The 22,578-nt window shown below is 60.9% G+C and overlaps 1 protein-coding gene across 1 annotated transcript in view; it reads left to right on the top strand.

Annotated features, from left to right (window-relative positions):
* The window catches only part of BCL11B (BAF chromatin remodeling complex subunit BCL11B), a 93,644-nt gene that overhangs the window by 5,658 nt on the left and 65,408 nt on the right, over positions 1–22,578 (top strand). Inside the window, 1 exon segment of the mRNA XM_028508053.2 lies at positions 7,762–8,130. Within this exon segment, the coding sequence (XP_028363854.1) occupies positions 7,762–8,130 (369 nt within the window).

Raw genomic sequence — 22,578 nt, 5'->3', positions numbered from 1 at the left:
GCGGCGGCGGGCTCCTCTGACAGCTCTGAGGTGGAGTAGCTTTGTCACCTGGCCGCCTCGGGCTGGGCAGTGGCCTCTGGCCTGCAGAGAACCGTTAACAACATTCGCTTTAGAAACCCCCGATCCTGGGCTTTGGAACTTGGGGGAGTTTCACGAGCTGTAACTAAACACAGACCGCAGATATGACAGAGCTTGAAAAAAAATATGTATCTATTGGGGGAGGGTAAAGATGAGGTTCTCGACCCCGGGGGGCTGTCTCCTGACTCTCCTGTGGCTCAGGGAGCGACTCTCTGGTCCCGCCTTTCGCTGCAACTCTCCGAGGACGCTGGCTTCTAGGTGGAATGCTGTGCCACATTGGGGAGGACAAGGGAAAACAGCTGCTCTTTGGGGACGGTGCCCCGCTCTGCACGGTCAAGTTCCTGATGCCGGCTGAGCCTCCCGCTCGGAGGGTGGTGGTAGCTGCAGGGACACCGGCATGTTTTAGTGGGGAGAGGACGCAGGAGAACACTGGGGATGAATGAGTGTCTCTGTCCTCCAGCTGCTCGGGGCATGGCATTGTCCCTTGAGGCGTTATTTATTTACTGGCGGTGATGCGGCTGCCCCCCCACCCCGTAACCCCCCCCCCCAACTACTCCCCACTCCCACAAATCTCTCTTTCCCAGGGAGACAGACGTCACCGAAATCTGCTCCCCTCCCTCCCCTCCCCGGGAAGAGCGGAGTGTTGACTGCCTCTCCTGAGCCGTGGTTCTCCCAAGGCGTGGATGGGAAGCGCCGAGACCAGGCCGTCTGGAGCCCCGGGGGAGCCGAGGGGCGCGCTTCTTGCGCGAGCCGGGGAGGGGGGCGAGGGGACCGGCGTTGTTCCCCCCCCCCCCCCGCCCCCCGGCAGAAGTGACACCAGGTCGGAGGTTTGATTAACGGTGCCACCTTCACGGGGGACTTTTCGGCCGGCCGGCATCTTGACATGTGCAAGTCTTTTGTGTAGTTGGTGAAATTCAAGAAATTCATTCGTGTTTTTTGTTTTTGTTTTTTTTTTTTCTTTTCTTTTTTCTGAGGCCGCCGGTAATCTGCTTGGGTGTTGCATTAGGCAGGCTGAGCTATTTTACTGTAATGAAAGCCCTGGCCACACAAAATCAAGCAACTTCAAAGTTAAAAACAAAAAAAATCCTCTGTTGTACATAACTTTTTCGTGACCCTCTTCCACTGAACTGCTGAAATACCAATCCGTTTGTTCACGTTCTCAAGTGAGCCCTCGACTGAAGCGATACGCAGAGAAAGCGGCTGCAGAAAGTTGAGTGCTGGGGTGCCGTGATTTACGTGGGCTCCAGAGATGGAGGTGCCGCCAAGGAGAAAGCAGCGGGGCTGCGTGTGAGCGTTGACCTTGGACGTGAGCTGGGAGGGGGCAGTCCCGGCCCCGGGGTCTCCGCGTCTCCCTCAGAGGGTCCCCCTCCGCCGTGAGCTCGCAGCCCCGACGGAGGAGGGCCCGTCTTTTCTCCTGCCTAGCACCTTCGAGAAAGCACAGCATTCGAGAAAACAAACCTCTTCGTTTGGCCGCAAAAATGTTTTTCTGTCGTCTCCTTAGGAGCCCCGGTGCGCCTCGGGAGACGGAAGGCGTGTGTGGGTTCATGGGGTCTTCTGACTGGGTTTGGGGGGATCTCTATGCACCGTGATCGATCCTTTTTTAAAAAAAAACCATGAAATGGACTCTCCTGTATCAACACGTAGGCCGCTGCACTTACTGGTGTCATGGATGTGGCTTCTTTTTTAGTAACCTTTTCGTGACTGGCGGGTGGGATCTGTGGAGACACCTGGACGCCGTTTTCCTTGTTCCTTTGGTCCTTTTTCTGCTTTTGGGTGTGTGAGACCCGGCCTCCGGAGCCCAGTTTTGGGGGGTCTGGAGAGGCCTGTGTGGTGGGCGCAGGGGGGAGGTTGGACTCGGCCTGCACAGCGAGGTGAGGTGTCTTCCAGGGGGCTGGTTTGGACCCGCTGGGGTGTCCTGGCAGCAGGTGGTGGGGTGCAGGACCCCGTGTGTGTGTCCGGGGCTCGTCTTTGCATCTTGCCCTCGCCCATCTGGGCCTGCCCCTGGGCTGTGTGGCCAGGGCTCTTCCTGCACCCCAAACCTCTTGTGGGATCAGTGGTCCTGACTTGTGGAATGCAGGCCGGGCCCAGGCCTCCCCCGCCGTGCCCCCCACCCCCAGGCCTGGTCAGCCAGACCCCTGGTCATTCTCCCGGGGCGGGAAACCCACGGGGCGGATAAGGTTGTGCACCGGCAGCCTCTCTGCCTTCTGCCTGGACCTCAGAGTCTTGAAAATTTCGTTTGGAGACTCATGCTGCCTGAGAGAGGTGGTCCCTGTGTGCGCCGGCCTGGGCCCTCCAGTGATTTGAGGGTGGTAGGGAGGTGGCCTTTGGAGGGTCTGAGGGCGGCCTGGGGCCTGGACCACTATCCCTGGGACGCCTGGGAAAGGTGGACACCTTAGATCTCCTTGCAAGAGGGCAGGTGGTCAGGGGAGAGAGTCCATCTGTACGACCTGTCCTGCTTTGGACCCGGCCCAGCTGTGCCCTCTCAGGGTCCAGTAACAGCCCTACGCCTTGCTGGCTGCAGGAATTTGGGGGGCAAATAGGCTGGGCTCCGGCTTGCAGCCCCCACTCTGGGGTGTGTCTGCACCCTCTGTGGCCCTGGGAGGACCGTCGGACCACCGGCCTGGCTGGGCCCAGGGTCTCTCTGCTCCGCCGGGCACTTCCTCACTCCCTGTGTCGGGAGAACGCCCTCGGGCCCCTCGGGCCCCCCGGTGCCCACGGGTCCTGCCCGGATCACCGTCTCCCCCGGACATTGATTCCTCCCCTCTCCCTTCCCCCTCTCCCCACGGTGGCTGTTTTCTCTTGGATCCAGTAAATTAAAAATTGATGGCAGCGGAGCAAGTGTTGCGCTCTGGCGACTGCGTGTGCCGGGTGTGTGCCGGCCCCTCCCCGAGCCGTCCCCGGGAGGGAACGCGGCAGTCCCCGTGCAGACCTCGGCGAGCGTGGCGCGGCGAGGACTCGTGTTCGCAGGAAGCAGGTGGCGGGTCTCCCATCGGATGCAGGGCTCGGCGCGGGCATTCTCTCGGCCGGTTCTTGTAAACACTCGCGCACACGCCGTGACTGTGTCTGTGACGTTGGTGGCATGCGATTTTAAGACCCTGGCAGCCCTCCCCCACGTCCTTCCCTACTCCCAACGCCCCCCCCGCCCCCAGTCACTGAAACAACAGCTCCGTGTGTGTTTCTCCCGGACCCCATGGAAGGCGGAGATGGGGGTGGGAGTCACTGCAGGGTGTGGGGACACGGGCTGTGTGCTGTGTGTGCAGCAGTGCTCGGGGGACAGCAGGTGGGGCCTCTTGGCTGGAATTCCCCGAGGGGCAGGTGCAGGGGCAGTTGTCAGAGATGGACCAGAGTGGGCGGGGCCCGGGGGGCCCTGCGTGGTGGGGGATCGCTGGCCAGGTAAGGGCCTGCTAAGCCTGCGCAGCTGCCGGGGGCCCAGAGGCCGCCTGGCCGGGCCCCCCCGTGCTGACCATGCCTCCCTGTCTCTGCCTTCTGCCCACGCGCCTTCACAGCCGTGGGGAGGCTCGGGCCAGCGCGTCTTCAGGTGCAGCGCGTCCACGTGCACTTAACGGCAGCATCCATTATTACTGGCGAATCCTGGTTCCATTGCTTCTAAATGCATTCACTGGCTGGGAGGAGGCCCGGCGCTGTACATAAAATGTGGTTTTGTTGTAAAAAGAAAATGAACGTGTGTGTAAACACAGAATTGTCCGTGTACTTCAGGATGTAACATCTCAGGCTCGGGGACAAGGGGCCTGCACACCCATTCCTGTTTCCTGTTAACGGAGCAAACATTGTAGCAATCTCTCCACCTCAGCAGCAGCAGTATTTTCTAGGGCCACCTGGTGCGGGGCGCCCGTCCTCTCCGGGAAAACCTCTCTCGTGCCTTCTTTTTGTGAGGCCCGAGTTCCCCGGACACAGCAGGGGGCGGGGTGGGGTGCAGGGCCCGGGGATTCGGAAGGCTGATTCTGTCTGCCTGTAGCCTGTCTCTTTCCTGGGGCCGGCTCGTCTGTGGGTGGCAGTTGGGACCACTCTGCCCGGCACACGGAGCCTGGCTCTGTCGGAGGCTGTGCAAGGCTGTGCAGCTTGGTGCCCAGAGGGCAGAGGTGGGAGGCTTCTGGGGGGCCAGACGTGGCCTCGCTTTGCCCTTCTCTGAGCTTCGCCGAGTGGCTCTTCCTCCTTGTATTTCTCCCGTCAGCGATACGGTTCTCAGAAGGGACACACGCATGCACACACACCCAGCTTGGTATCCGCCCGCCAGCGGAAACGAAACCACAGGCTGACTTGGGGGGCGTCTCCCCGAGCCTTGGGTGTGAGCTCTGAAGGCTCATCAAGCTGTCTTGGTCCCTCTGCTCTGACCCAAACGTTTGACAGTTTTGGGGGTTCAGGGTGCCTCTGCTGCCTGAACATGTCAGGGGTGCTGTTGCTGCCGTCCCGGGGAAGTGTCTCTTGCAGCAGGCCCCACACCCCGGGGTGGGGGGCGGGAGAGGAAGCCCCATTCTCGGACCTGGGTGAATGCCTTCTTCATCAGGAGTGTTACTTTCCACACTGACAGTGGGGACGGGGAGAGTTTCTGGTGGGTGTTTCTTTGCCTCCTGGCTCCCTTTGGAGGCGGCGAGCTGGATCCCGGGTCAGGGGGTGGAGACCCGAGTTCAGAGTGGCGTGGGCACACCGGCCCGCCCCTCCGCCCAGGTGGGTTGGCCTTGAGGGGGCCGGAGGCGGAACCTGACCTGAGGGCAGCACGGTGCACAGCGGTGTGGGACACTTTCAGACTTGGTTGCTGGGGCTTACTGGGCTGGTGGGCGTGCAAGGAAGGTGCGAAGGCAGGGGCTGTCCAGTCAAGGGAAGCTGACCAACTGTTACACACACACACACACACACACAGATAAAAAATAAAAATAAAAAAACAGGGCGAGGAAGACAGGGCTGTGCAGAGTCCTTAGCAAAAGACGGAAGGGAGGGGAGGCCTGCTTGCAGACAGGCCCGAGGGGCCTTGCTCATGTTCACCTTGGTCTGTGCCTCTTTGGAATTACCAAGTGAATTTGAAATTATGTAGCTTTACGCCCCCAGCAGAGAGGAGCTCTGGGCGCTTGTAGTAACTCCTGCACAGGAGGAGAGGGCCCGGGCTGAGGCCGGGAAAGTTCATGGAAAGCAAAGCAGCGCACAGGCGGCCACCGGAACCGAAGGTGAAATTAAACAACGCGAGACACCTCCCGGCCCGCCTGCCCCGCCCCCCGGGAAGGACGATGGGGTGGGGGCAGGGACCCTCCGCTGTCGCCCTCGTTTCTTTGTATCCAGCGGCCGTATGGACGGGGCAGCGTGCCCGGCCTGCCCAGGCTGCCCCCCTGACTCCCAGCCCAGGGGTCTCGTCCACCCTCCCCGCCACCCAACTCGCCTGCTTCTTTCTTTTTTTTTCTTTTTTCTTCTTTTCAGAGCATTTCCTTTGTGCTTCTCTCTCTCTCTTTTTTTTTAACAAAACAATATTTTGACACCCTCCTCCCATTTAGCAGAGTTCCTCCTCTAGAAATGACGCACAGTACGACCTTATATTTCTAAAGAACTGTTTTCACAGCCCTCTCCGCTGGCTCCGAAATTATGTCTATGTAATTGGTAATTAAAGGTGTGAGCTTTTCAATACCAACAGTATTGCTCAATGTTAGATCGTTATAGGGAGCAGAGGCTCCGAAGAATCACCTTCCCCCCCAACGAACGGTTCACGGGAACCCAGTCCCCCCCAGAGCTGCCGTTTGGTGGGAGGGCTGCGGTCACATCCTAGCCGGAGCCAAGCGTCTTTACGTAAAATAAATCGGCAGATCAATTAGGACGCGTTGCCTTCCGAGTCCTTTGCACGTGAACTCCGGTTTCCTCCCCGAGGGTGGCCAGCTCGGTGAGCACTGTGTCCGGAGCCTTCCGGGTCCTTCTGGCCAGAGGGAAGCCGACCACCGGGCATTGTTGCGTCTTCGTACGACCACGTGGCCAACGTGCATCTGCGTGTCACGCGTTGGAGGCTCTGCCTGCTCTTCTCCAGCCCCAAGCGGGGTCTCCGATGCTCACCCCTCTCCGCAGCGGCCCCTACCCGTGGGCCCACACGCTCCCGGTTCCTGCGTGTTCTGTGTTGCTTGCGTGCTGGCCCGCTGAGGATCAGCCCCGCACACGGACTCCCAGGCCCCGAGGAAGCCTGTGTCCGGAAAACACAGAGCAGTGATTTATGTGTAGGATGAGAGATGCCACAGAATTTTTTCCTGAAATTATCTGTTCTTTGGCTCCGGCCCGCCAATAACTTCACTGCCACGGAATGTGTTTTTCTCCCTTCCCTGCCTTCCCCCTGTTCTTCTGTGGTTTCCACCACCCTCCCCGAAACACCACGCCACTCGGAATTTACCTGCCCCCCTCGGGTCCCCGGCCTGCGCAGACCCTGACACGCCGGCCGGCCGGCCGCCCCACCGCCGACATCTGCCTTCCGAGACCTCCTCCCCGAATTTGCTCGGACCCCGAGGGCAGAGGCGGGCTCCTCGTCCTCCACCTCCCTGATTTATGACGCCCTCGCTGTTGCCCAGTCTTCCAGTTTTCCCCCGAGGGGATCGCTGCTTTTCCAGGCATTTATGAGCTTCAAAATATTTGGGTCCTCTGCCCCTTACACTGACAAGGAAGTGTATCGGGTGCCCAGCACATAGGAAAACGCACAACCCATTGAAATGGTGGTTTGTCCTCTGCCAAGAAATGCTCTGGAGTCCGAAGAATTTGTTTCCCTTTCCTTTTGAAGGGAGTGAGCGGGAGACGGGGCTGAGCGATGGAGGAGAGCTGGGAACCCTACGGAGCACGGGGGCGGGGGTAGGGGGTCTGACCGGGTGCAGGGTGGGACACGGGACAGCCAGCTGCCCCCTCAGCCCGCACGCCCGCCGGGCCCCTTCCCCGAGCCGATGTTCCTCTCGCTGTTTCCTTTGGAACCATCCCTCACTTGTTGCTTTCTGAGCCTGTGGGTTCTTCCCGGAGGCCTGGCCCTCTGACGCCGCCTGGGTTTCCGTGTTCTCGTCTGGTGTGCAGCCAGGCCTCAGGTGGAGGAATGCACGCCGGCCACACATGAACGGAGAGGCCATGAATGAAAGGGGGAGCGTGGGGGGGGGGCTCTGGCTCGAGGTTCTTGGCCTTGACCGCCCATCGGCACCACCCAGGAGGCTGGAGCAACGGCCCGATGCCTGGATCCCGGGGCCGTTCGCTGGCCTGGGCATGGAATGTCTTCCTGGCGCCCGGGTGGTTCCCAGGAGCTGCAGGGTATGAGAGACGCACCTCTGGCTGCCCGCGCCGAGGCTGGGATGGCCGCGGGGCCTGTGAAACCGGGGTGTGCACGTGGTCTCACGTGTGTCCCTGTGCTCTGTGGGGGGAGGGGCGCTGGGAGAGAACGGACTAGGGAGCAGTAAGCCAGCGCCTCTGAAGCCCCGGCCTCGGAGGGGCCGTGGTGTTGCTCTCGGGGCCCCGGTGTGCCCATCTGTCGCCCGCCCGTGGGATGGTGAACCCCCTGCCTCCGGGGGTGCCGGGAGGACCCGGTGCACCCTGGCCTCCTGCGGCCGAGGGGGCCCGCCTGGAGGTGGGTGGGGAAGGGTGGGGACGCCCGATGGGTGCTTGCGACTGCCTAAGCCTATCTCTGTCTTCTCTGCCCCCCCCTTCCCCCCCCGCCCTTTCTCTCTGCAGCAGAGGCTGACCATGTGGAAGCGGCCATCCTTGAGGAAGACGAGGGTCTGGACATAGAGGAGCCCAGCGGCCTGGGGCTGCTGGTGGGTGGCCCCGACCCTGACCTGCTCACCTGTGGACAGTGTCAGATGAACTTCCCGCTAGGGGACATCCTGGTTTTTATAGAGCACAAGAAGAAGCAGTGCGGCGGCAGCCTGGGCGCCTGCTACGACAAAGGCCTGGACAAGGGCAGCCCGCCGCCCTCCTCACGCTCCGAGCTCAGGAAAGTGTCCGAGCCGGTGGAGATCGGGATCCAGGTCACCCCTGACGAAGACGACCACCTGCTCTCGCCCACGAAAGGCATCTGCCCCAAGCAGGAGAACCTCGCAGGTATGGAGCGCCGCCCTCGCCTGGCCGTGCCGGCGCCGTCTCCCGGGTTCCGTGCCTGCCTTCGCCCCTCGCCGTGTCGGGGGGTCGTCCCCCGACTGGGGGTGTCGGCGTCAGGACAGCTCGGGAGCCCCCCCTGGGCTCGCCCTTCCCGAGGCCCACCGTCCAGGGGACCTTCAGGAGGAGACGGGCCTGGGGTTCAGGGCGGCCCGACTGGCTGACGGTTGCTTTGCTTCTGGCTGTGGGGCGCTGGCTGCACAGGTGTGGCCGCGGGCACAGGTGGCCAGGAGTCAGTCAGCAAGGGGATCTGGAAGCGTGGTTGGCCCTCCGTCTGCTGGGCCTCGTGGCCTCGTCTCTGGCTTTGGAACCAGATCGTCTCGGGTTGGAATCTATTCTTCACACCTTGGCCTAGTCGGTTCCACCATCTGGGAGGTGACACCAGTGAGCCCTCTTCCGTGAGGGCTGTCGTGAGCTCGTGTTGGGGCTGCGTGGGTGGTCCTGGCAAGGCGCTTGGGAATGGCGCTCACGCCCTCCCTCTCCCCTGTCTGGTCTCGGTCTCCCATCTGTGCAAAGAGGCCCCTTCTGACACTGTCTTGTCCCTGCGGGTAGGTCTGGGGAAGGGCTGCTGGGCGCTTACCGGACACTGTGCCCCTCTGGGAGGCTGGGTGTCGCCCTTGGCACACCCACGAGGCCGGCCACCTGGCCCACTGGTTCTTACTGCCTGCAGACTAGGCGTGGGGCCTGCATCCTCCAGCCACTCTGCCCCCACGGCGGGTTTGCACTGGTCCCTCTCTCCAGGCCGTGGCCACGGCTGGCCAGACCCTCCGCCACAGAGCCCAGGCTCTGTGCGCCCCAGGGTGCTTGCTTCTGGTTCGCCCCCCTGAGCCCAGGAGACCTGGCGGGCCCAGGAGGGTTCCGTCAGCCCGCACCCCCTGGAGCGGCAGTCTGCCCTACAGCGAGACAGCAGCAGAGCACGTGCAGAGGAGGTTCGAATCCCAATGGCTGATTTTGGACGTGTGGCTGCTGGGCCCCTGCCTCAGTTTCCCCACCTGTTGGCGGGGCGTGGTCACGCCGACAAGCCTGCGTGCGCATTACCAGAGCAGTGGCTTGGCGAACGCTTTGCCAGCGGAGCTCTTCTTGCGGGAGGCCCCCTCCGTGCTGCAGTGGGCAGACGGACGGGCGGAGGCGGCCGGCAGGGAAGATGTGCGGATCTGTCTCCATTGTGTTTTGGACGCGGCAGCCAGTGGGGAAGCTGGAGGGACTGAGGTTTTGTGCTCTCTGGAGGGTGACCCTGGCCAGCTGGGGTCCCCCACAGCCACGGGTGAGATGGATGGGTGTGTGTAGACACCCCCAGCGCCAGGAGGCAGTGGGCAGGGTGACCCCGCAAGCCCAGCTTCTTGGTAGCAGCCACACAGCAGCTCTGCGATTGTGGGCCTCACTTTGCCCGCCTGTGCAATGGGACCGACCAGCGCTGTCCTGTGGAGAGACCCGGGCGGTGGTTAACGGGGCCATTGGCCTTCTGGTGTGTGTCCCAGTGCGAGCGCTCGCATACCCCGCAGGTGCCAGGGGCGCTGAGAGAGGGGTCCCAGGCCGCAGGTGTGCACACCCTGGTTCCGAGGTGTGTGCTGGCCTGCACGGCCCCTCCTCCTCGAAGGCTGCAGCCCTGGGCGAGAAGGATGCTGCCTGCTTGGGGCCCCGCCCTCCGTTTCCTTCACCAGGCGCTCGAGGACTGTTCTCACCAGCGGGGTCAACCTCGGGGACCACTCAGGGGTGGCTCTGCCCGAGAGGCGTGGGCCCCGATCCACGTCTCAGTGGGAAGGCTTTCTGCTGTCCCTTCCGGGGTCCCCAGCTCCCAGGGAGCAGCCCCCCCGCCAGAGGCCGCAGCCCCCCGGGGCGGGCTCGCTTAAGAAGGCCGGGCAACGTGGTCCCACCAAAGGCAAAGGTCGTCTCCATGGCACCTTGTCCTCCCCCACCCCCACCCCCACGCCCATGGGTGGGGACGCCGCAGCAGCTCCATCCAGTATTTCTGTTTCCTGCGAGCCCACAGCTACCCCAGCCCTTCTCTGTTCAGCAGCAGGACGAACGGGGTTCCTCATTCTTGAAGGAGCATGTAAAAGAGCCCCTTGAAGTCGAAAGAGATGCGTTTGTTCAAAGCGTTTTCGGTGTTATTTCAATCAAAGGCACAAAACAGACCCGCGCGTGTCCGCGGAAGGAAGGCGACCGTCCCCTTCGCTGGCCTTCAGTGTCTTTCGCTCCCGGTCCCCGCCCCCCCTCCCCCTCCGTTCTCTCCCTCCTTCCGCACCAACTTTTTTTTTTATTTAATACAAAGGAAAGATTAAAGAATAAAACTTCAGGGGCTCCAATGTATAAAGTCATTTAATAGGGTGGGAGCATTAATTATTTTAGCTTAATTGAATTCCGAGGGCTGCAGCGGCTGCATTTTTGCAGGCGAGCCCTGTTTATTATTTCTCTGTGTAGATTAACAGTAAAGGAAACACAGATAACTTTCCGTTATTTATTGTAAAATAAATGTGTCAATTCATGTGTAAAGCAAGCTGCTCAAAGATAATTGAGTCTTTATATTTTAAGGGAGGGACGAGGCATCGCAGGCGCTGTTCCGCCTGGGCTTCCGGAACCCCACGCAGCTGCGGGCTCCGCGGGCCGCGCCCGGGCCTCTGTGGGCCCCGCTGTCCGGCCGGCTCTGGCTGGCAGGGGATGCCCCAGCCCTTCCCTGCACCCCTGTGCCCAGGTCCGGCGGCTGTTAATTCTTGGGACTCCACCCCTGGCTTGGCCCTCCGAGCTGAGGTGCCCACTGTGGCCAGGAGGGCCGTGCTTTTCCCAGGGGGCACTCCACATGCTGTCCCCCTTGCCGCCGGGTGCTTCTGCACGCCAGGCTCCAGAGATGGGTGGGCAGGGCTGGCCTGCACGTAGTTGGGGTCCCTTCTGCCCTTAGGGGCGTCCCCAGGGTGAGAACTGAGTTGGGATTCTGTCAGTCAGGGTAGGACCCCCCGGGTCGACCCTTCCCCTGGGACAGGATTCTGGAGATGGGATTAAGGGAGCAGTTACTGTTCCTTTTTTTTTTCTTTTAAATGATAGAGAAATAGGAGAAGGGAAGGAGGAAGTTTCTGAAGCTGTGTCTCCTGAAGGGATTCATTCGTTCGTTTGTTCGTTCATTCAGCACCGGCGCACCTGCGGCACCCCCACCCGGCCCTCGAGGGGTGACGGGGGCTGAGAGCACGTGGAAAGGTGGCCTCCAGGGCTGCTGTTCTGTCCCTCGTGAAGAACTCGGCCACGGGGTGGGCAGGTGGTGCCCCTGCCCTTGGGGGGTGTAGCTATGGGCCCTGGCCCCGCCCCCCGAGCGTCCGCTGTGGGTGAGGAGGCACCGTGGAGACTGAGTCCCATCTGGGGACAGCGGGGCGGAGGGGGTCAGAGGTGAGGGCCTCGGCCCAGAGGTCCGAGTCAGGCGCCCGCATCTGGTTCCGGTACGTGCCCGCCGATGGGAGAGTCTCTGAGTCTTCAGATCCCTTCCTGTGGCCCCTCCCTGCCTCTGTGGGTTTTCCGATGGCCCTCGGGGTCTGTCCCCCGAGGGAGATGGCAGACCCTGGGGGGGGGCACCAGGGGGCTTCTGGGCTTTGCACTGAGCAGGAGTCTCTGAGCCGTCCTCTGGGATGGGCGGGGAGACCGGGGTGCAGGGGTGTGGGGTTCGTGGCCTGCTGCGTGCAGAAGGACCCGGCCCAGGGCTGTGCTGCCCTGCTGCTGGCTGGCCTCGGGCGGTGAGGCTCGACCTGCTGAGCTGCAGTCCCTGCATCTGGGGACGAACCCAACAGCGACTGTGACGTCACTTGGCAGGTGCTACAGATGTGTGAGTGCCCTCCCCTTCCCCGGCTCCATCACTTCCTGGGCTAGGGTGGGTCTCCCTGGACCTCGTCCCCGCTCTGTCAGCCCCCACCTTTGGTCCCATTACTGTCCTATGGTGAAGCTCTCAAGGTGTTTCGCCTTGGGGAGGGGTCTCGGGGGTCCGAGCAGTGAGGGCTTGGGCCTTGGACGGCCAGGGTGGGCTTCCAGTGCCCCCACCCAGGCAAGGCACGTCACTTTGCTGGGCCTCAGTTTCCATGTCTGCACCTCCTCCTCTGCGTTACGCCGGGTGGGAGCCCGGGGTCCAGCGGGAGGTAGACGGCAGAAGAGTGGCAGCTTCTAAAGAGCCAAGCGCAGGGTGGCCTGGACCCCCCGCCTGGCGGCACGAGGTGCTGGCTGTCCTTGGTGGGAACTGTGAAAATCTCCCTCGGTTCTCTCGCTCAGCCATTGTCTCCAGGAGCCTCCTTGGAACCCCCATTCCATGGCTGCTGCGGGGCGGGGGGGGGCTCTGGATCGCAGGCAATCCGTCCTTGGGTTCTCGGGTGTCGCCACCTCTTCCGTCACCAGGTGAAGCTATAACGGGAGGAATGAGCCATCAGCTGTCACTCAGAAGTTTGCCTCTTGCCTTTTCTTCCTCCTCCCCCCCAACCCCAAATGTCAGATTTCTGAAGAAACGCAGGAGACAGGCAGCCGGTGATAGGAGGTGGCAGGTCCCCCCGGGCTGGAGGTGGCAGGCAGCTCCTGGCTGCGACAGCCCCACCCGCCTGGAAGTCTACATCTGAGCCCCAAAGGTCGAGGGGCGCGCCTGGGGAGGCGGGAGGGTCCCACGGCCCGCAGGGCACCACCGATGGCGCACGTGGTGTGGGGTGCTGGTGACCCGTGGCTGAACCGAAGGTTGGAGAAAGCAGGACTTCTCATCAGCCGAAGGACTCACACGCTGCTCTGAGAATGTTCATTTCAGACTTTAAAAAATAAGTAAAGTAAATGCGAAATAAAAAAGAATATTAGCTTGGCCAGTGGCAGAAACGAAATAATTTGCTTGTGCTGGAAACGGGAGATAAACTCACTCACGGGTTGTCTGGGAAAACTTGCATTTGATACATTTGTTGTTATTTTCCCTCCAAATGAAGACGGGTTAAATCCGTGTGTGTCGTGGCACGGATTAGCTTTTTCTATTATTAACTCGTGACAGCTAATTATTAGCTCTGTCTACACCAAGGAGAGGTGGCGTGTTCCGAGGGAGGTGGCCCTGGGCTCAGGCTGGGGGGTGCCGGGGACTGCAGGGCTGACCCCAGAGCCTGGGCAGGGCTGATGGGTGGAGGGGAAGAGGGGACCTGCCTGGGAACCCCCACTATGCTATAGGGTTATCTGACTTTGAAATAGATAGCAACTTTGAAACAATACCTCTCTGACCCCACTTTGAAATAGACATTTCTAACCCTGCTTTAAACTGGGGTTCAGAGAGGTTAAAGGACTCGCCCAAGGTCACACAACAAAGTGGCATCAGACCCGGGTCTGCCTGGCTTCTGTGGGTCACACTGGGTGTGGAGGCTTTTAGGGAGAGGCCAGCAGGGCCGCTGGAGGCAGGTGCTACCTCTGTACCCCTTCCAAGGGGGTCCTTGCAGCTGGTCCCAGGTGCGACCCCTGCCCGTGAGGCCAGGAGCCCTCAGGCTGTCTGCACACTCCCTGGTGAGGGTGCGGGGTCGGGAAGGGCGGGAAGGAGAGCTCTAGGTGAACTCAGATGGACCCGGCCGGGATTTTGGTTTCCACAGTGACTTCCCTGACCTCCAGCTCTCCAAGCCTCCGTTTCCTATAAAGTGGAGACAACCTTCCTCCTCTTCCAGGCTTGTTCCTGAGGTGTGACGGAGACAGTGTGTGCGAGAGCCAGGTCCCTGTGTACTGTCGGCTGTTGTTGGTCACAGAGAGGCGCCCGTGGGGTGCAAAGCGGGGTTCCAGCCTCCTGGCCTGGGCGGGAAGGCTCTCGTGGCCAACCCTCCCGTCCTCCCCCGAGAACGGACTTGTCTGGGCCTGTGTCTCTGGTGCTGGCAGGGCTGAGCCCAGACCCAGCGCTGTTGCGTCAGGACAGGCGACCTTTGGCCACACCGGGCTGCCCAGCCCTGTGGCTGGGGACAAAGCATTTCCCCCTGCAGAGTTCCGGGGAGTCCTCACCTGTGAACGGGGCAGAACTGCCCGGCCTGCCTGCCGGCCTCCCAGGGGGGCGGTAGCCTGAAGCCGCGTGTGACCCGCGCAGACTCCGTCAGCTGCTCGGAAGGGGGCTGTAATAGCACCGAGTGGCAGGGGAAAGTTTCGCTGAATGAAAACGAAGGCGAAAGGCACTGGCCAGCTAAAGGGCCATCTTCGCCGTGGTCCTGCAGGTTGGGGCTGTCGGCCCTGTGATTCGTGCAGGTGGTTCCTCACTCCGCGCTGCAGGACGGAGGAAGGGAAGGGAGGTGAGCGAGAGAAAGGCACCTGGAACCTCACCAACGTCAGCCTGGTTCCCGTTATTATTATTAGGGATTTTATTTGACAGTAAATAGTTAGCAGTTGACTTAAGTTTTTTATTAGGCGTTTGACAGCTTTTTTTTTTTTTTTTTTTTTTGCTTTGCTAATTTTCATGCCTGGCTAATGCGTACCCACCAGCCCCGGAGTCTGCCGGGCACTCCTTCCCCATCAGGATGCCCGGCCATCACCCTTGTGCCCTTGGGTTCATCTTTTCCCGGGGCAGACAGAGAGGTTGAGTTTTTCATGTGAGGGTTTTTAATCCAACACATGCTCTTGCAGCTTCCCGTGCACCAGCCCCTGTGTGGAGGGCTTTACAAACCCTAACGAGTTTAATCCTGCTAAGGTAACAACCCTTAAGGTGCGTGTTAGTGTCAACCCACTTTACAGAGTGGGAACCAGGGCAGAGACAGACATTAGGTCCCCTGCCCAAGGTCACACCGTCGGCGACTCGGGGCCCGGGGGTGCACTCCGCAGTCACACGCTTCTCTGCGGTGTGGCGGTGGCGACCCCTTGGTGTTTCATCGCAGGGTCCCACCCCCGGCCTCCGCCCCGCAAAGGCGGTGAACCAGACATTCCCCGTGCTGTGTGGACGAGGAGACCGAGTCACAGGGAGGTTTAGGCACCTTGTCCCATCCCGCTGGGAGCGAGCCGCACGGTCGTGCCCGGAAACGAGGCTCCAGACGTCCAGCCGGTGACCCCCAGAGAGTGGTGCTGGGTCTTCATGGGGTTCTTCCCTGGGTCACCTCCATGGGGCGTCGTGACCTTTTCGCTGTCACCACCACAGGCTCCCTCTGCTCACAGCCAGGCAGCGAGTGATTTCCTGTCTCAGGGTGAAGCTCCGTGAGGGAACCTGGGGACTAGCGGGGGGACAAAGAGTCAGGACAGCGGGCCTCCCCCTGCCCTCCCCGTGCCGACTGCCGTCTGTGCCAAGCCTGTCTTGTTAGGAGCTGACTCCCGCTCAGCGCAGTTGGGTGGCAACAGGCACGTGGGTGTTGTGGGTGCACAGTCTGGGGGGGTGCGTGGGCTCGTGGACTCAGGCCCCAGACTCAGGAAGGCATCCTCGCTCTGTGGCTGACACGCTGTGTGTGACCTTGAGCAGATGCCCCCCCGCCCCCCGCTTCCTGAGCTGGAGAGGGAGAAGGGGGAACCCCTGCCAGGGGTTTCTGACAGCTGCAAGGGCCTAGCCGGGGGTGGGGGCTTCAGTTCCAGCTTCCCACCTAGACCCCCTTCCCGCCCAGCAGCCCCCACCCAGACCCGCTGGCGTCCCTCGTTTGTGACACAGTGGGTGAGTGTTTTCTTGGGAGAAATCGGTGGCTGGAGATGAAAGCGATTATGCTAGAGGGTAGACGGGGTCTCTCCCTGCTCCAAGCCGTGTGGACTCCTCTGGGGGGGGGGGCGTCCGGGCACTGACTGAGGCTGAGTGTGCCCAGGCGCTGCCCCTAATGCTGGAGGTGGGCTTCGGTGTTTGACTTGTCAGGAGGGCCCCCCAGCTTGTGCAAACCTCAGGCCCCACAGAATCTGGACCCAGCCTGGCGCCAGCACTGCTAGGTGGCGGCCGGGGACCTCAGGGGCAGGATGTCCGGCCGCCCTCATGGAGCCCGGGGAGCAGCTGTGCATGGCGGCCTGCTCAGGGTGCGGGGCCCAGGGCGGCGGGGCCTCTAGGCCTCCTATTCTCTCAGTGAGCTTCCTTGGGTCCCTCCGGCTGGCCTGCTGCTTTTGATGTGGAAGGAAGGAGGGGCTGTGCCGGCGGGGAGTAGGGGTGAGAGGGGAGGAGGGGGTGAGAGGGGACGGCCTGGGCCTGGGCGGGAGAGGGGAGATCCTTGCTGAGAGGCAGGTCTGGGAAAGCCGCTGACGCTCAGACAGCGCGGAGACCGGGGCTCTGGGCTCCTCTGGGTGGGGAAGAGCAGCCACACGGCCCTTCCTGGTGGGCAGAGGACCGCAGCCGTGCGGGTGGGCCACAGAGGCAGCGGGAGCCGCCTGGCCTGGGGCCGCAGTATGCGCTTGGGGCTGTTGACCCCCGGGGGCCGAGTCCTGGGCCAGCTTCCGGAGCCTTCGGGGTGCAGGTGTGGACACAGCAGCCTTCCTTAGACAGGCAGATGGATGGAGACTCAAAGGTGCAAACAGGTGGGTGGGGCAGCACCCACCTGAGATGAACCCACAATGCGGAGTCCTTGGCCCGCACCCCTAGGGCCGGATTGCCATGGGGCTCGAGTGAGGGCAGCTGTCCGACCCCTCTGTGTCCAGAAAACACGGTGCGCCTTCCTGACCTCGGGGGCCAAAGGGATCCCTGAATGCAGGGGAGAAAGCCCTGGCTTTGTTTCAAAGGCTTTTGGGGGCAGAGTATGGCATTTGGAGAGCCTACCACCCCCCAAACGGGATCCTAGGGGGGTCCTCCCTTGGGGTTGGGGGCTGTCCAGTGCTCAGTGGGATGTCTGAGTCTTCCTCTCCCTTAAGGAGAGACAGGACAGACCTTCGATGACCCCTTCCCGCCCCAGCAGCTGGCTGAATCGGCTGAGGTTGGTAGACCCCACAAAACCGAGTTCTCCAAGGAAGCCAAGCAGATTCTTTCCCTCTCCCACCGAGAGTTCAAAGCCCGCCAATTAAGCAACCTAAACAGTGTGGTCTTCTCCCTGCATCACTGACATCACTGGCCTGTAAAACTTTCCCTGAGAAGGAGGAGAAGTCTGTAATTTTCCTGACCCGGCCTTTGCTTTGGAGAGAAGGGGAGAGAGAGAACCATTTCCAGAAACAAGCGGGCAAACAAGGGGCATCCAGTGTCGCGGGGGCCCCGCGGTCCCCAGCGCCGCGGTCCAGGACACGGAAAGCCACGTGCTGTGGAGACTCCAGACATGGAGGCCGCCGCCGGCCTTGGGGCCTGGGTTGGCTCGTTCTAGGACTAGCAAGCTGGGGGGAGGGGCGGTGGGCACCAACCTCCTTCCAGCTCGGAGCCTGACCCTGTCCTCCCGCTCCCACGAAACCACCTGCCTCACCGCTGCTGCAATTTCCCCGAGGGCTCCGGCGGTTGCAGCTTGCAAGACTCGTTTTGCCCCCGTCCGGATCTCCAGCGACCCCTCCCCCCGCCTGGCCCCCTCTACTTCCCTCGACCTTGCCCACCTCCTGCAAATTATCCCTTCCCCCCGCGGGAGGGGGCGGGGACAGAGCTCCTCCTGCCTTGCGGGCGGGAGACGTCAGGCTCCGCCCCCTGGGGGGTGCTCCAAGGTTGGGGTCCATTAGTCTCCCTTCACTAAGTAAGTCCAAGTCCGGGCGCACGATGGCCTTTTCTGAGGCGGGTGGAGCCGAGCTCCGGCGGGGGCTCAGGGTCGGCCCGCAGCTCGCGGACCCTGCACGGGGAAGGGGCAGCCACTCTGGCAACGTAATGGTTGCGCCGGTCCGTGCTGCTGCCCGCCGGGTACCGCTCCGGCCTTTGGGCGCGCCTGCCCGGCGCGGGGCAGCCGGCCTCGCCCGCCTGTGCCCGGGGCGCGAGGCTTTACGGCCAGCAGCCACCTCCTTCCGGCTCCCCCGGCCCGGCCCGGCCCGCCGCGCACGTTGATTGTGCCTTCCTGGGGCGGGAGGGCCGAGGGGGCTCCAGGCCCATGCATAATTCGGGGGCTTAATGGGCCAGCTGCCGGAGCGGGGCGGTGAGGGGCGGGCGGGGGCGCAGCTGACCCTGGACGCGTCTGGCCTCTCCGGGAAGGCGCGCTCCTTTCTTCCTCCGGTGACAGCTCCCCTCCCCCTCTCGGCCGGGGTCCGAGGAAGGCGGGGGGGCTGGCGAGTCGTAGGGTAAGCCTAGGGGAGGGGGCGTCCGTCGTGCTTCCGTGCAACTTTTGCTTTGAGGGGCAGGAGGCGTGCAGTGAATCGGACCGCCCCAGGACCCAGCTCCCCGAAGGAGCCGGGGGGAGCTGGAATGCAGGTTTCCTGGGAGCGCTCTGCTGCCCCTGAGTCTTTTTTTCCCTTGAGTCCCGTCCCCTGGCGGCCCCCCGCCCCGCTGCGGCCCGCGAGCTCGCCCCTGGCCCCGGGCCAGCTCCCTTCCCTGGCAGCGGGCGGAGATGGATGGAGGCGGAGACCCAAGGTCAAGGGCGGGGAGCCCGCCGTCCTGGGGCCCCTTTGTGCGCGCGGGGCCGCCCCTCCTCCACCCGCCGCCCTCTCCTGGGCTCGTGGGCGCGCACCCGGGCTAATGACGGCCTCAGGCCTGGGGAATGGCATCTCAGTGTCCTGAAAACCTGCCAGTGGCCCGCTCCCCGAAACTGCCGCGCGGGGGAGGGGCGGGGTTCCTTGCTGGGGCAGAGTTCCTGAGTCCTGGGGGGCCCCGGGATCCCCCCTTCTCTTGCTGCCAAAGCACGGAAGGGTCCTCTCAGCTCACGTTGGCCCGACAGAGCCCCGCAGGTCTCAGGATCCAGGCGAGGCCCGGTTGGAACGAGCCTCAGAGATTTCCTTGTGCATCTAGTGTCCGTTGGGGCAACAGTCCTGTCCAGAACGGGCTGTTGTGGAGTTCTCTGCACACTCCCTGCCTGTGGGAGGGGGAGCCCACTTTTCTAGAGGGAATTCCTGGGGCTGGGATTTTAAAACACTCGAGAACAAAAGTGTTTTCCCAGTTGTGTGGGAATGGAACCCTCCACTCGAGTGGGATACAAAGCCTCGTGGAATTGCAGGAAATTAATGTGGTCCTGCCTCCAGCCCCCCCTTCTTTTACAATGCTCTCCCTCCAGGAGAATTTGTATGCTAATGGTCACGTCGCTAAGAGTCTCTATTTTTGCCTCTTAAAAATTGGCCTCCAATTGTTTAAAGCACTGCAGCCCTTTACAGACCCACAAAAGCAGGGGCTGGACGCCCAGTGGATTTGCCACAAAGCTCCGAAGGAAATGTTCAAACATTTCCCCAAAGCTGTTCCTCTGGAAATAAAACTGTGTGCTATTGGGCTGGAGGAGATGAAAGTTTACCTTCAATGTGACAGCTCTTCGGGGCTGGAATTGGGACCACATCTCTCATTTTCATTATTCAGAAATTGGCTGCAACAAGAGTCAAGGTAATTAAAAAAAATATGCATGTACATATCTATTTATGATTTGGGCTGACCAGATCATCACAGGGTGCTGCACCTTCTGTGTTCTCAGAAATGCAGTATTTTGTAACCATGCCTTCGTGGCATTTCAAGTAAGAGTTGATCTTTAAAAAAAAACACAAAAAACCCCTCCCACTGAGTGAACCCAAACCTCTAGCAGCCTGCTTTTCTGTCGGAGGACTCTGGAGGTATTTGTCAATTTACTTTTCTGAAAGGCCCTGCGGAAAAGGTAACAAATTCAGCACTTGGAAACTCAAAAAGCTGCTGGCACTCCGGGGCAGGAAGGTTCTCATATCTGCCTGAACTTGCTGGTTGGTGTCTCAGCCGTCCATTCCCAGCAGCTGCAACAAGACAGAATTTGCCTTTGAGTGTCTGTGAGGACGGGCAGAGATCACAATCCAGCCGTCAGCACGGCCCAAGACTGAAAAGGCAGATTCTCGTGTTTGATTAATATTCACGTTACCGGATCCCTTTGGAGAAAGGGAGAGAAAACACTGGTCGTGTGAGTGTGTGAGGAGTGTGCGAGGTGCCCTGTCCTAGGTCCCCGCAATTCCCTGGTGTGGAAGGATGTCCGTTTTAGGGTTTTGGGAAACAAGGTGTGTGTGTGGGGTAATTGTTTATGTTTTGCCTGGAAGACAGGTAACCTGTGGTTGGCTGACATAACGGCTATTACACAGGGGAGGAGGAGGAGGCCTAAGACTTAGCTGTTTTCTTTCTCTTGATGATTCATCCGTGATAAAAATTACTGGTGATTTCTCCCTCTAGTTTTAGGTTAAGGCTGGGGGCAGAGTGGTGGGGGCCCCCTCTCCCCTTTTCTTGCTCTTGGAGAGGCACACCCCTTTGTGTCCCCGGGGCAGGGTGGGCTGCCCTGCAGTGTGCTGTGCTGTGACAAGTCTGCAGGGTGCAGGTGACTTGCCTGGCTTTTGTTCGGGAGCCGTGTGCGGGAGATTTGCTTGGGAGCGGGGGATGTTGTCAGCTGGATTGTGTTGAAATAAATACCAGTGGCATTGGTAGTCAGAGGGATCCCAGCCAGGAAGGCCTCCTCTGGAGGTGTGGGTAGGCATCTTCAGTGTTACTGCTTTCAGAAGTCTAGATGTCTTTATGGGATTTTCTAGAAGTGTGGCCTCTCAGGGCTCCAGTGACACCTTCGATCAGAGTTTGTTGTTGCTGGGCCACCAGGGAGGGGCCCCTCAGGGCTGAAGCACCGATTCCACATGTGGGCACGCACCGCCACTCTCAAAGATGTCTGCTCACGCACGGCCCAGGGCAGACCGGCTCGTAGATTCTTCGTCTGTTCTATGGGGATGTCCAGTCCGGGACGCCCCTGCCGCCATCCAGGTGTGAGAACACACCTTTCCCTAGGAGTGGAGTGACTGCTGATTCCAAAGACACAGAGTGGACTGTCGTAGTTCAGTCCCCAGGGTGGGGTGACTGGTTTGTGAAGGACCAGGAATCACATGCTACGTGTGTAGCGTGTCATGGTCAAGGTAAGGGGAAAAATTAGGGGATGGGGGGCGTGTAAGGGAGAGTCCTTGAATTTTCAATTTAGTGACCTAATACCAATGGGAAACCTGTCTGTCCCATTCCCATTCATTTTAGGGGACTGTGCCCCGGCGTCTTGCTTGGGGACCCCCATGGGATTCAGAGCTCTAACACAGCCTGGGTTTGCTGTTGCCCTGGAGCTGACTACACCAGAAAAGGTGTCTTTCCTGGCATTTGGTGTCCGGCTCCAGAAAGACAGGACTTACTTGGGCTGCGGGTGCGCAGCAGACTTGGGTTAGGGAGGCATGCATACAGCAGGCAGCCTTTAAGTGCACAGTCTTGCTTGTTGCAGGTGAGGAAGCAGCTTGGTACAGACCGGTGAGAAACCCCTTTGCTGCCACCTCTCGAAGCGAACAGAAATGGGCATTTGTGCCCACAGAGCGAGCGCACAGCTTGCTGCTCTGAACTGGCCCCTTCGCCGGGAGAGTGAGAGGCCCCAAGTGCCCTGCTGGGGCCCCGTCTTACTTGTGGTGGTTGTTTTCCTTTCGAAGAGGCTTGGGTTCTGTTTTCCCAGCAAATGCTGAGTGACCCGAATTGGAGTTTCAACAGGAATCCCGCTGGCAGGGCCCCGAACCTGTGGTTTAGGCTCGCCACTTAGGACACACACATGCTTGCTCTATGCGTTTGGTTGGCTCACCCCCACAAGGCCAAGACCTCGGGCTTGAGTTTTGGGGTGGCAGTGGGGGAGTGTGGGCCTCTGCCTTTTTCCCAGGTGACCTGTGGGAGCCCTGGTTCCCCAGCATCAGAGCTGGAGTTGGGGGGGGTTGGCGAGACAGACCCCCGTAGCCTTCGTTGATGCAGGCTCGGAGCCAGAGGCTGGCTGGTGTTGCGTAATTGGATACAGATCTCGGTCGGTTCCATGTGGGCATGCCGGGATGGGCAGGGAGGGCAGGCAGAGTCCTTCCTCTCTCCCAGGTCCAGTCTCGGAAGCTTGGACCCCCCCCCCAACCCCTGCCCCACCTGAGGGGCCCCGTGCCTGTCCTGACACCCGGCCCACACGGCTTGCAAAAAAGGGAAGGGAGGTGGGCTACAGGATCGCGCAACGCCCATGTAAACACTGTTTGTATGAACTGGGTCTTCTCTCTTTTGTTAGTGGCAGCTCGTTAATTAACCAGCAGATTAGTGCTGCCTTCTTTGACACATGCATGTATTCGGGGGCAGAAGAGTCTTGTTCTCCTAAAACTCCGAACGGAGCCGCTCGGGAAGTCCTGGCAGCCCCTCCGCCTCCTCTCCGGGCGCCCGTGGCCCTCCCCACTGCCCCTTCCCCTCCCCCCGCCCCCCAGCCGTCCCCTTCACCCGAGTGGGCGCCTAGTTGCGTGGAGGACAGACGCGCTCCACACAGCTAAATAAATCATGTTTATGCTTGGCGTTCCTGGTAGTGAAGAATCTGTTGGCTGTTTTTACTTCCTTATTTCTCAGCATTTGCTTCCTACCTGTTTTTGAGCTCATGCCCAGAAATAGTAGTTTTGTCAAATGAGGGGATAATGCCAGCC

Source organism: Phyllostomus discolor, chromosome 1 (assembly GCF_004126475.2).
Source record: "Phyllostomus discolor isolate MPI-MPIP mPhyDis1 chromosome 1, mPhyDis1.pri.v3, whole genome shotgun sequence".
Classification (NCBI taxonomy): Eukaryota; Metazoa; Chordata; class Mammalia; order Chiroptera; family Phyllostomidae; genus Phyllostomus; species Phyllostomus discolor.
This window is presented reverse-complemented; position numbering and strand designations above follow the sequence as displayed.